This window comes from Bipolaris victoriae (assembly GCF_000527765.1).
Source record: "Bipolaris victoriae FI3 unplaced genomic scaffold scaffold_224, whole genome shotgun sequence".
Taxonomy (NCBI): Eukaryota; Fungi; Ascomycota; class Dothideomycetes; order Pleosporales; family Pleosporaceae; genus Bipolaris; species Bipolaris victoriae.
The window spans coordinates 1-12,806 of NW_014575168.1; the positions used below are offsets into that span (position 1 = coordinate 1).

General features: G+C 47.3%; 6 protein-coding genes across 6 annotated transcripts; 3 read left to right on the forward strand and 3 right to left on the reverse strand.

The window, feature by feature from the left end:
* Window positions 1–569: 569 nt before the first annotated feature.
* Window positions 570–956, forward strand: COCVIDRAFT_63347 (hypothetical protein; the record flags this gene model as incomplete). Its single annotated transcript, XM_014694742.1, has 1 exon — window positions 570–956. A coding segment is annotated over one exon (387 nt), but the record flags the coding sequence as incomplete, so codon positions are not given.
* A 140-nt stretch (window positions 957–1,096) lies between these two features.
* Window positions 1,097–1,294, forward strand: COCVIDRAFT_116033 (hypothetical protein; the record flags this gene model as incomplete). Its single annotated transcript, XM_014694743.1, has 1 exon — window positions 1,097–1,294. A coding segment is annotated over one exon (198 nt), but the record flags the coding sequence as incomplete, so codon positions are not given.
* Window positions 1,295–1,303: 9 nt separating this feature from the next.
* On the reverse strand, window positions 1,304–2,013 carry COCVIDRAFT_21254 (hypothetical protein; the record flags this gene model as incomplete). Its single annotated transcript, XM_014694744.1, has 4 exons — window positions 1,304–1,358; window positions 1,520–1,743; window positions 1,782–1,908; window positions 1,970–2,013. The coding sequence occupies 4 exons, from the start codon at window positions 2,011–2,013 to the stop codon at window positions 1,304–1,306; spliced, it is 450 nt and encodes a 149-aa protein (XP_014550230.1).
* A 1,801-nt stretch (window positions 2,014–3,814) lies between these two features.
* On the forward strand, window positions 3,815–7,037 carry COCVIDRAFT_71227 (hypothetical protein; the record flags this gene model as incomplete). Its single annotated transcript, XM_014694745.1, has 2 exons — window positions 3,815–3,928; window positions 6,699–7,037. Coding segments are annotated over 2 exons (453 nt in total), but the record flags the coding sequence as incomplete, so codon positions are not given.
* Window positions 7,038–9,425: 2,388 nt separating this feature from the next.
* COCVIDRAFT_116026 (hypothetical protein) lies at window positions 9,426–10,737 on the reverse strand (the record flags this gene model as incomplete). The annotated part of the gene is made up of 3 exons (XM_014694746.1): window positions 9,426–9,623; window positions 9,726–10,424; window positions 10,567–10,737. 3 exons carry the CDS (start codon window positions 10,735–10,737, stop codon window positions 9,426–9,428), a joined length of 1,068 nt encoding a protein of 355 aa, XP_014550232.1.
* Window positions 10,738–11,708: 971 nt separating this feature from the next.
* On the reverse strand, window positions 11,709–11,984 carry COCVIDRAFT_116032 (hypothetical protein; the record flags this gene model as incomplete). The annotated part of the gene is made up of 1 exon (XM_014694747.1): window positions 11,709–11,984. A coding segment is annotated over one exon (276 nt), but the record flags the coding sequence as incomplete, so codon positions are not given.
* Between the last annotated feature and the right edge of the window lie 822 nt (window positions 11,985–12,806).

The following is a 12,806-nucleotide window of genomic DNA, read 5'->3' on the forward strand; positions in this document are numbered from 1 at the left end:
CATACGCGGCAGCAGCAGCTTTTTGTGATTTAAAAACACCATTATGATAATCGCGGATAGCAGATTGAATAGATTCTTCGCGATTGGACATATTAGGCACGTTGTGGTGGTGGTGGGCAGCTTCAAAATTCAAAAATAGTTGTTGTTGGTGGAGTGGTTGGGGTGGCCACTACTGGGTGTGGCCATTACTAGGTGTCCGAGCTTAAACGGCTTCGCATGCCCCATTGAGCTCCTGCCATCTCGGCGCAGCGGACACAGCCAAATAGGGTACAAGCCAAACGCCTCGTCGGCATACTCAAGAAACGGCGCAGCATTATCAGCTGGAAACGCAATGTCAAGAATGATATAGCGATCTGTATGTCCCGACGCATGCAAGGCATGATACATGATGCGTGTGTTAGCGCTGGCGTCCAAGAAGGCCGGCATTGCCTCGGCTAATCCCTTGGTCTTTATGTGGCCGCCGCTTCGTTGTTGGTGCCCCGCTTTGGAGCTGAATTACAATACTGATATTCTTCGCCATCGCACAAGCAACTAGTGGACAGAGCATGACTCCTTCACTCTCCAGCCCTTCTATTCCCTCTGAAAGCGATGATGGGGTCGATAACGCTGACACCAATCTTCCCCTCGGAAATGTATGGGCTTATCCATGTAAGCTACCATCGTGCCCCGATTATGGCAAATCCTGGCTCCTCCGAAGCAACTTCCTTCTTCACCTGAAGAAGGAAGGTGCGCACAGTATAGCAGCAACGACACCAGCTGCACGTCGTATGATCGAGAAAGAGTGGCGTTACACGACCGATCCTCATCTGCCACCCCGGGCGGCCCCAGAGTTCCGTTCTCGAGAGGATCCAGACGAGCATGTATGGGAATATGGGTTTAGGGATGACACCGGGAGGGTAATAAGAGGTCGGGGCACGATGAAGCAAATGGAAATGCATAAGGAGTTACGACGCCAAGAAACTCAGCAAAGAAAGACAGCATAGCTGCCTCGCTGTCGCGCTGCTGCCATAAGATAGCAATTAGCGCAGTAAAATCGCTCGTCATTCGATAAAATGGGAAGAAACATCTGCTCAACAGCAATTCGCAATGCAGTTAATCAACTACCTTATTAACTACATACTCTGAGTGGCTCTCTGTGTGGTTACCTGTCCCCGTAATCCGTATCATGATCCACTCGCTTCGCAACTCTCCTCTCTTGCTTCACGTAATTACTCTAATTCATTGTCTCATTGTCTGGCAATGTCTATTTATGAGGTGTTTCCGATCGTTTTGGTTTGTTAATGCTATCAGGTAAAGGTTCCTCCTACGTGCCTTGTAATTCATCCTCCGCCTTAGCGATGTATTCGCACAGGCGTGCCCTAGAGATACATTTTGCTATGTAATAGAAGTTTCGATGACGGTCCGGTGAGTGCAGCAGTAGTGCAGATTTTATAGGCAAATCTCTTGCATGTGTAACTACAGCATTCGCCACAGTAATGTTGTGGATAGAGTAGACTATGACCACAGTAACCACACTCACAAGTACAGGTATGGGGGAAGACGCGACGCTAGTCTTCTGTTTTGGATGACGGCTTCCCATGCTTGACTGGTGTGGAAACGGCGATGGTCGAAAGTGACAGCTGTCGGAGGTAGTTGCGGCTCGTATTCTCTCTCATACAGATATTGAATGAGAAGTCTTGCAGTCTCAGGCTCATCTTCGGGCAGGTTAGATGTGCCACTCTTGGTTTCTTTCACTTGAGTTAGCTGACCTGGGTGTACAACCCGCATGTAAAGTTACTTACCTGCCCGCCAAAATTGACCGCACGTGCAAAAAAGTCTGTTCTGGTGCAGACAATGACCTTGTGCAATTTTGAATTATTGTTACCGTATGTGATATTGATGTCAAAGTAGGCGCCAGATGCTAAGGAACTGGATACTTGCGAGCATTGGTGCATTTGTTAGTGTGACATATATAAACATGATTGCATACCTTTTCAGCAAGTCCCACGATTGATAATGCGATGCATTTGCCATCATGTCAAGTAAATGTATGTTATAGCGACTGAGAGGGGATGTAACAGATCTATCATAAAAAGGGCCCAATTAACTGTGTTTTGATCACTGGTAGCCAAGCAGCGAACGAGGCAAAAAGGAGCAAGTAAAGCAATGCTTAGTTCGTACTGTAAACTGCAAGGCAACAGCCGATCAATAAGAAATCTGCAATCTCATAAACCTGTAGGCTCCGGATTCTTGCAAGTAGGCCATCTTGATGCTGCACTAAAGCTCTCTTACCCAATGATGAACCTAACTGAACAATGCTGGGTAGCTGCTTTCGGTAATGTCACGGGGCAGTTCTTGGTGTGAATCTGGACTGGTCAAAGTCTAGTCTACGCTTGTCAAGCAGCCTTTTCCGTACAAGCACATACTAGGCGGGCCGATGTGCTGCCTGGAATGAAAGGGAGGCAGCGCACTGAAAGCAGAAAATAGAAGCGCATGTGCGTGCAGATATCAGCGACTCAGTGTCCTTCCTACCGTTCGCGCATGCCGCCCTTATCAGAAATAAGCTATGTCTGGAAGGTGACACATGGCAGGCTTTCCTCGTCTAATCACAGTGTTGAATGATAGCGGCCCTGTCACGTCCGCACCCATACTGATCAGTTATGATCATGCCGCTATTATGGTGTGCTTGTTTCACGTCCGGACGGTCTGTATCGTGGAGGAACAGCGATGAATGGATAATTTGCACTACATTTATGTACATGTGAGCACGCCTAGTGTCTATAATTCCAGTTTGCGTCGACCGGGATGTTGCGCCAAGACTGAAAGACCATACCTAATGCGCCAATACGTAGGTTATGCAGCAGTAGTTAACTACGTCAATTATAGGCTGCTAAGCAAAAAACCACAGAACACGAGATTTGTCTTGCACTGCGAGTACCACGCGATTGTTTGGCTCAGTTTTGACAAATGAAAATGGCTTCTGTTTTTTTTTTTGAGTTTCAAGCATTGCAGATACTTAAACCCGATCGATCTAGTTGAGAACCTTTCCGCTTTAGAAATGGTCTCATTGTACTCGGGCCCAACGGCTGCTGTAGCAGAATTTCAATGAAATTGCCCGTGCTCCGCACGGGCCTATCACCTCAACGATAATGATCACCTCAATGATAATACGTAGCTTTTAGTACATACATCTACTACAACAACGCATAATTAAATAAACTTAACTACGCATATCGTTTTTACCATGCCTAAAGTCAATAAGGGAAAGTCTGTATATAAAGAAGAGGTGGCGGCGTTGCAAAAGCACGCCGAAGCGTTACGCCTCCTCCATCAACCTAACATTAAAAGCTATGCAACTACCCACAACTTGCCATATCAGCGCCTGCGACGCGCCTATCTTGGACTTCCGAATCGCTGTGATCGCGCTAAGCCACCTNNTTTANNCCGGCTTAACGAGTCTCAAGATTTCGCTCTTGAGCGGTATCTTGATGCTATTGATAATATTGGCTTTGGTATTCATCGTGGACTGGTTGAACAGCAGGCAAACTCACTCCTTGAGGATGCGTATACAGGACTAGATCAAGTTACGCCTAAGGTTGGCAAGCTTTGGTCACGACGATGGCTCGCAAGGCACCTAAAATATAGACGTGTAAAGGCAAAGTCAATTGAGGTACAGCGTAAGCTTGCCCAGGAGCCAGCAGCACTCCTTGACTGGTATACTAGGCTNAAAGACCTTATCGACGAGCGCGGTATCTTGCCTGAAGATATATANAATATGGATGAGACAGGCTGCCGNATTGGTGTTGCAAAAGAGCAGTACTTATACACCAAAAATGGACGTACGGTCTTTATCCACAACGCCAACAATCGCGAGCTTATCACCCTTGTTGAGTGTATCCGGGCCACAGGCGAGGTTATTCCACCTCTTATTATCGTCAAAGCTGCTACTGTAATGGAGCATTGGATCGTGGATCTACCTGATGGGTATCTTGTAGGCGTGTCCGATAGTGGATATAGCAACGACAAACTTGCGTATGCCTGGATTCAACACTTTAACAAGGTGACAAGCCGTAGTCGCCATGGAGCTTGGCGCTTGTTGCTAATAGATGGGCATAAATCTCACTATACAAAGCAGTTTTGTCAGCTTGCTGAAGATAACAAGATACAGCTCTTTACCCTCCCACCTCATACAACCCACCTCCTCCAGCCTCTAGATGTGGGTTGCTTTCAACCGCTCAAGTGGTATCACGGCAAGACGCTTGAGTANGCCTCTCGTACAGGCTCGCGCGACATCAACAAGGCCGACTTTATGGCTACAATAGAGGAGATCCGGTGCTTAACGTTTACAAAGTCTACAATCTGCTCAGGTTGGCGCCGTACAGGCATAATGCCGTACAAACCTGACATCATGTTAGCGCATATTCGAACCCAAGAAGGTTGCTACTCTAGCAATAGTGACCGCTCAGCTACACCACCACTACCGCTTGTACAGCGCGCCGGTACACCTCTTGATATATCCTCGCCGCCTCCNCTCATCTCATCGCCATCTCGAGCGCCTGTGCGACGCTTCCACCGCGTTAAGATCGACCTCGAGACGGCACAGCTAGTGCGGCGGTCTCAACCACAAGGTGCAACACCAGAACCCGAGGATCCTAAGCCTGGCGACGCTACTTGGCATACACCAAAAACAGTACGACAGATCGAGTTACAAGAGCCGTTTGTTCGCGCCGTGATCCATCAACACCTCCCTCGTCAGGTCGCGGCTGATGTGATCCGTCACCTTCGTGGCGTCTCAGCTCTTGCCCGCAACGCCGAGGGCTTCAAGCGTGAGCTGCACAGAACTGAGGCTGCTATCCTTGCCAAGGAGGAGCGAAGACGTCGTAAGAAGCGGATTGTAGAGAGTAAAGGTGGCGTAATATACGCCGAAGACGCGCGGCAGATGGTGCAGCAGCGCCAGGTTAATGACCTTGCTCGTCTTGAGGTGGAAATAGCTACGAAACGACTTCGTGAGGCTACAATTATTTTCAATAAATGGAGACGTATCTTCCCAACTATACGAAACTTTGGCCGTAAATACACTAAGCGTATAGCGGGCGGTATCACAACGCAGCGTAATGTTGCGCGCTGGTAACACATAAACACTGACGATAACAACTACAACACTAAGGTCCTAATGAAGTGGGAATGGATACTTCAAGATAGCAGCTCTAAGTATCGTGAGGGCACTATAACAACAGATCGTACGCCAGCTATGTGGGTGGCGTATAATGTTCGTCAACTTGTCGATCCATATACGAAACTCACGAGCCACCATCTCATTGCAGCTTCACCATCCACCACACCGTCACAGGACCTAGAACGCTTTACTCAGTATACTCAAGAAGATTGCGCAGAATCTACTCCTACAGAATCGTGTATTAATGTCAATACTACTATCAAAAAGGCTTATAAAGCTATAGTGGATGGCAAAATTAGTGCAAGCAATAGCGACGATAGCGACGATAGTGTTACGAACCTGACAGAGGGGACAGCGCGAAGATATGGCAAGAATGAAGGAAGGGGCCATGTTGGGAACCCTTTGTGAAAGAGCAGACATACCCAGCCAATGACGTATGAGTAATCATGCATCCCACGGGCTTGGCGGAACGCCACCATGGGACATGTCACGTGTGTCCCACAGATCCCATATAATCCCACGATGTACCACGCATGGGACAGTATGAGACACCATGGGACCGCATGGGACATAGGACACCCTTTTGTATATAGCAGTAGGCATCGAACCCTTATGGCTCGATGTGTTCAACTTAAGTTACGAGTACAAGTACAATATACGAGTTACTTGCAGAACCTTGTTCATTACACCCTGTTGCTTCATCCGCGAAAACCAACCCTGAGAGTCTTGACACCCGAAGTCTTATATTACTTCTACTCAAGAACCTTACTCTTAACACACTACTCCACTCCAATGTCGTAATAATAACAGCATTTAAAGCCCTCTGCTGAACGTTAGATATAGTTTGCTCTTTAAGCTTTTTTTTTAAAAAAAAAAAAAAAAAAAAAAAAAAAAAAAACGCGAACCTCTCTATTCAACGCGCTGCAGCTATCTATAATGTTAATCGAATAATACTAAGTCAAAGACGCGACGGAAGACCTTCACAGGCAGATCGCTGGCCCAAAATAAGGAGTCTTACAAAGTTTGAAGAGGACGTAATTTTTAAGCATATACTTGAGCTTGTTACACGCAGATCCCCCCAGGCTCGCAGACGTGGCTAATATGGCCAATTCCTTGCGTGCTGAGCGTAATCTGGACCAGGTTGTACATAACTAGCCCAGTAGGTTCGCTAAACGCCGAACAGAGTTTACGACGAGTTTAATCACAATTAGGACTAAAAGAGAGCTCTCTATAAGCATTCTAAGGCCATCCAAGCCTGGTTTAACCTGGTAGCCAACTTGAAAGCCAAATATTGGATCCAGGACGACGATACGGACAGCTTTGATGAGACGGGCTTTATGATGGGCCAAATTACCCCTAGACCCGTTGTTACAGCTTCAGAGAGACCTGGACGGCCAAAGTCTGTCCAGCGTGGCAACAGAGAGTGGGCAACGGTCATCAGGGTATCAATGCGACCTGGTGGACGGTTCCGCCTTTCACCATCCTCAAGGCGCGCCACCATCTCTCAAACTGGCACAAGCATGGCGATATATCTAAGAACTAGATTATTGATGTCTCTGAGAAGGCCTGGACAACCAATAAGCTAGGTTTTGGGTGGCTGAAGCACTTTGATGAGCATACAAAGAGAAAGGTAGTTAGGACCCACCGCCTGCTCATTTCTGACAGCCATGAGAGCCACAACTCGCTGGTTTTCCAAAACTATTGCAAAGATAACAATACTGTTACTCTCAGTAAGCCTCCGCACTCGTCTCACCTCTTACAGCCACTTGATGTGGGCTGTTTTACCCCTTTGAAGCAGGCCTATGGACGCCAAGTCGAAGCACTCATGCGCAGCCAGATCAACCACATCACAAAACAAGAGTTCCTGCCTTGCTTCAAACGCGCTTTTGACATCTCATTTACTTCTAGCAATGTCCAAAGAGGGTTTCGAAGCGCTGGATCCGTCCCATTTGACACAGAACGGGTTATATCGGCCCTTGACGTCCAGTTGCGCACCCCACCTCTATCTGTTAATAACCAGCTCTGGGTGTCGCAAAACCCTAGTAATACCCTAGAATTAGGGTCGCAATGGACGCTAGTAAAGCAGAGTATTCAAAGACATGTGAATAGCTCGCCAATGTCTATTGTGGAGGCCTTTGAGAAGGTCTCAAAGGGGGCAGCTACTATCGCACACAAGTTAGTGTTGGCGCAAAAGGAGATAGCTGAGCTTAAGGCAACAAATGAGGCCGCAACGCGACGGAAATCGCACAAAAGAAAGCGGGTCAAGGCAGAGGGGACCTTGGCAGTTGAAGACGGGGCGCGCTTGGCCGCTCTTCAGGACTTTGGGGTGCGTAGTGATGGGAAGAAGCCAAAGAAGCAAAGGCGCGCTAAAGTGGGTGAAACATCCCAACGCCGGTGTGGACGGTGCAACGGGACTGGGCATAATGCGAGAACGTGTAAGTAAGTAGCGGGAGTAGTCTCTGAATGATGTCTTATCTTGTATTGCACTATACAGGGCCAAAGTGGGCTGTTTTGGGCCATAATGTAGTGATTTTGGTGAGGGCTTGGCAAAAGTGGGCGGGCAACCCGTCAGGTACAATTCTTTTAGTGGTAGTTTTAGGCCGTGCAGGGCTGTTGTTACGGAGTTCACTTTTGTCTGTTTATATCAGTCAACATCTACTTATAACTCTCTTTCCACTGCGAATCGCCAAACGATCGCACGACATACTTCATTATTCCGTCTCGCTCTAACCCGGACCGAGACTAGGCAAGTATACCCCTACCCCGTGTAGACCCCGGGTAATATAGTTTTAGTACAATATTCAAGATAGTCGTATATTAAGAGTAGAGTCTTAAGTGGAAATAATATAAGACTTCAGGTGTCAAGACTCTTGAGATTGATTTTCGCGGATGAAGCAACAGGGTGTGACGAACAGTGTCTCTGCAAGTAACTCTTGTATTGTACTTGTACTCGTAACTTAAGTTGAATACATCGAGCCATAAGGGTTCGATGCCTATTCCTATATACTGAATGAGGATCGTGATCGTGGACAATCGCCTTTTGATTGGCTCTCAGTTATATGATCGTTGACGATCGATCACGTGACTGCGGCGTGGTTAAAGGTTTGCGGCGTAGTTGGCTTGTCCCGCTTCCTTCAAACTGATTACTGGCCTGGAGCGTAAGCAGTTTGTCTGTTGGTTCATAACACAGACTTATCAAAAATCAGAATCCTTAATCTTAGGAACCTTTTTAATCCAAATCGGATCATCTCTAACATTTGGTTGTTTTCTTTCAGCTTACTTATACGGGAGGTATAACTAGTTTTAATTTAGATTTTGGTCCTGTAACTCTAGAATACTATATAAAGTTATGTAGTTATTCACGAAATAACTATACTGTATCTGAACCGACTCTTAGCAAGATAACCAAAAAAGAACATATAGAACTTCTTCAAACCAACTGCTTGCAGGAACTGACAAAGCGATATTTGTCAACCCTCAATGAGAGCCCCTTCATTGAGCCCCAAGGACTTCGTGTAAGTGCCTAAGAAATTCCAAGTCGTGAAGCCACATCAACCGGCACCCTAGTAGAGAGAAAGATAAGCGATGCACACGAAGCGCTCAAAAATCTAGAAACCTTGATTTCCTGCAGTGCAGCCGCAGCCGCAGCTGTTTGGCTATGCATATTGGCGACAGTGTGCGCGCTCGAACGTATTGGCCCTCTCAACCTCTTTGGTGCTTATAACAAGATGGAATGTAATCCTTGATGGTCCTCGTCAATGCGCTGGAACGGTCTCGCCTTGTCCATGTCGTCTTCACTGATACTTCCATAAGGGTCCTTACCGCTGACTTTTGTATTCGTCGACTGATGCTTGTTATGCAAGGCTTGCGCCCGGGCAGAGCCGCTGCAGACCAAATCAAACGCTAGGTTGAAAACGTAATTGGTGAAAAAATCCTCTATGTAACTAGATGGCTTGAGGCGCGTTGCTTCCTATGCTTTGATGAACAAAACCACAGGCCCCTCGGAGTAGGTTCTGTAAGGCACTTGTTACTGATAGTGCTAACTAGACATTTAACGGGACAAGAGTTGAGTGGCTGAAGTACTTTATTAGGTATTGTGGTGTAGTAATCACGTGACTAGACTGTGGATACCTATTGCGATTTCTGTTCAGAGTAGATAGATACCTTCTTCACTCAATACTATTGCAGCGATTGGATTTCAGCTTTGTACTGCCAGCTCGGTTGCGGGTCGCCCCTTGATCTTTTGAGCACAATCACGTATCGTGTCACACTATTTACACAGCCTTGCTTCGTCCGCTTGCTCTAACAGCCGATTTTCAAATCTGTCCCGAACCAACTCAGCGAAGGCTTCCATAATCTCAGGACTGAACTTGTCATCACCATCGATCCCAAACTTGAAAGGTAGAGCAGATGCTGTTGATGATAGCAGAATGAACGTCTTGAGTAAGATGTTCCTATTCTTAAGGTGCTATAACAGGTCAGCTTTATTTCCGGCGAGGGTTTGCTCTTTGTAGCATGGAGCCGATGAGATATATCCGCTATATATCCCAGAGCGATAAGTATAACGTACCATGTTCAAGGTTGATTTTTTGTCACCGTGGGATTGCTTTGCTTCAGATTGTGCACCTATCGTCTCTCGCAGCTCTTCTGGTAAGCTTAGACTATCGTCTGCATCTTGGTAGAGAGCCAACACGATGATGTACCATAGCTTACTATGGTTACTTTCACACATGAGAAATTGCTCAGCAGATTCGTTGAGTAAGTGGATCCTGTTCATGGGATCGCGCCTCGTATTGTTTCCTTCTCGGTTTCTGTTCAAGAATTGCATGATGTACGAAAGGCAATTACACTTTTCATCGCTGCTACTGCCGGTTGAGTTAGAGTGCTGAGGTTCTAGATCGATGTAGAGGCGTTCCTGGCTAGGGAAACTCAGATCTAGAAATTCTTCGTCCAACGCGGGCGACAGGGGTGGTAGTACGCCACAGTCGAAGCTGGTCGTGACTATCGGCTCTGAGATACCCTGAGCGTTGTTTGGCTGTGCTGACGTCTGGCCGTGGCGCTCTGCTCGGCCACTCGTGGTGTCTTCTCCAGAACGACTTAGGTGGTTTTGGTAAGCCTGATCGGCTTGTGACCCATAGCTTAGGGATTGCAGTCCTGTATCTAGATTCGAGTGAAACAACGCAGTTTCGGAACGGTTCGAATCGTTCTGCATTTGGATTCCTGGGTTTTTGTGTCTTGTCTCTTCTTTCTGGCCGGACTGGTCGCTAGCCTGAGAGTCTGTAGGATCATCGCGAGTTAGCAAGCCGACCAACAGTTAGCTGAAGCGAACATACCCTCGAGACTACGTTGTGATACGGGAGTGTACAGGCCCTTTCTCTGCAATGCCTGCTCCTGTGTTCTGATAGCATTACGCATGGCAGTACGCCTATGCTGACGACTCTCATCGGACTCTGATCGTTTCGGGCGCCCAACAGGCCTGCTGATACTGTACGTGCATTGCTGGCCAGACTGTTGGCATCTCTCGCACGCAGGCTTCCCACGAGAACAGCTGAGCTTGCGGCGATAGCATTGATCGCAGACATTGTTGTAAGGATTCACTTCCGAGCTGAAAGATTCGCCTTGATGAGAGGAACGTGTATAGGATTGGTTTGATGCCATCTTGAAGAGTGAATTCCTTAGGTTGATGGGCTATTGCAGATGGCCTTCAGCTCATTCTTATATTCTGTAGTGCCGGGCATTCGCCCTTTTTTCGAATAGACTAGACATGATTCCCAGCCTATCGTATCATCTGACGCGCAGCCCTCTGCACATTTTGGGCGAAATGATAAAGGTGATTTCGTCCGCCAGCAAAAGCCGATTAGCTGTCCCGTCTAGATGCAGCAGAATCCATGTACCATAGAAAGGTACAGGCATTGCTGGAGCTAACGAGGCGGAGTGCAACCAGCTCGAGATTGGATTGAACGTAATGCAGCTGCAGGTTGCATGTTTACTAGTTAATAATAACAAAACAGACATAGTGACAACTTTTGATAAGGAAGCCTAATCTGTTGGACTTTACCAACAGTATCGTAACCAATTCAACTGCTTTTTGAAGATGTTGCTCATCCGGAACACACCGGATACGATGCGTAGCACTCCCTGCACCAGCTAATTTATAGTGATTTACATAGCTTTGTTTGAACGATCATCCGTAGAGAAACTAGTTACACTCTCATGCAATTGCAGCTTCCGATTTCTGTGAGCAGACGACCTTCGATGCCACGCTAAGCCTCTGTCGTTTAGTGGTAATCTTGCCAAATGATACTAGTCCCTGTCAGCAATCCCATAGATTGATTTTCTTTCTGACACGCTCGGGTCAATCAATGCATAATATCTATTTGGCTTAACCTCTTTTGCACAAGCGTATACCAGGCGGGTCCGTGTCCTGCGTGGGATGGAAACTGAGCTGCATGCGCAAAGCGGAAGTTGCAAATGCATGAGAGTGTACATCATGACCTTGTCTGTACGCAGTGGAATCCATGTACGGTACAACCCGTGCGAGATTGACTCCAGCCTAATGCAACTTTGGGGGGCATGCTTTACAACAAATAAGCATGATAATAACTTCTGGTGAAGAATCATAAGGACTCCTAGCATTATCCTGAATGTAGTCAGCGGTTGTGGTCCGTTCGCTCCAAGTCACTCCACCGCCGCCTGGCCGCCCGCTGCGATATACCTGATGACCATCAGATCTTATCATACGCCTTGGACTCACTACCAAAATTGAATCGGTGCTTACATATGTAGAAATCATCATAGCTATATCTGCTACCATGCCAGGATCGTTCCCCAATGCTCTACTTTTGTACAGTCATTGGCGATTGCGGCTTCACCCCTACACGCAGCTGCGCAAAAGATTTGCGTAGCCCCACATTTTGTATATAGCTTAGCGCAAGAAGTCAGCTGCAGAACCATTGGTGTGATTGGTCAATCGACGATCTTCAATGATCGGACTCTTGGAACGCTGCTTACAAGGGTGAAGCCGCAATCGCCAATTGATGTACGGAGTACATGTGCCTATATCTATCACAATACTGTAGCAGAACTATATCGGCCCGGTAGGGTAGAGCACCTGGTCTCCTTGGCGGAAGCAGGATGGATGTCTTCGGAAACAGGGTACGATGTACTACTTCGGTGGAAGATAACGGGCGGTTTGCAGTCTGCACTTATCTACATAAATAGTAACCATCAAACTAGAACAATACAATATACGATGTTGCATCAAGCCAGCGACTCACTTTTCTACACTGCTCTACTGGGATCAAACGCAGCTGCCCTCCTCTCGCCTTACTACGCTGTCGAACCGAAAATGTGCGATAGCGCGGCCTGTCAAGCAAGTTCTTGTATGAGTTAAAATACCGGTGAATACTGCCGGCGCGGGGAGGGGCGGATAACTGGCATAGTCTGAGGCAACGGTCCGAAAGGGCAGTGCCGGGCTGCTCCAAGGGGAAGGGGAACTTGCCGACACCCAAGCCGGGTGTCAAGCACTAGTTAGTCGGGCCGATGCAGTGCCTAATGTTACACCATCTACTCCGTATGTTATCGGACCTTACTCCGTACTCATGCCATACTTGTAGACCATAGTATCTTAAAGCCGGAGCCACCTATCCCT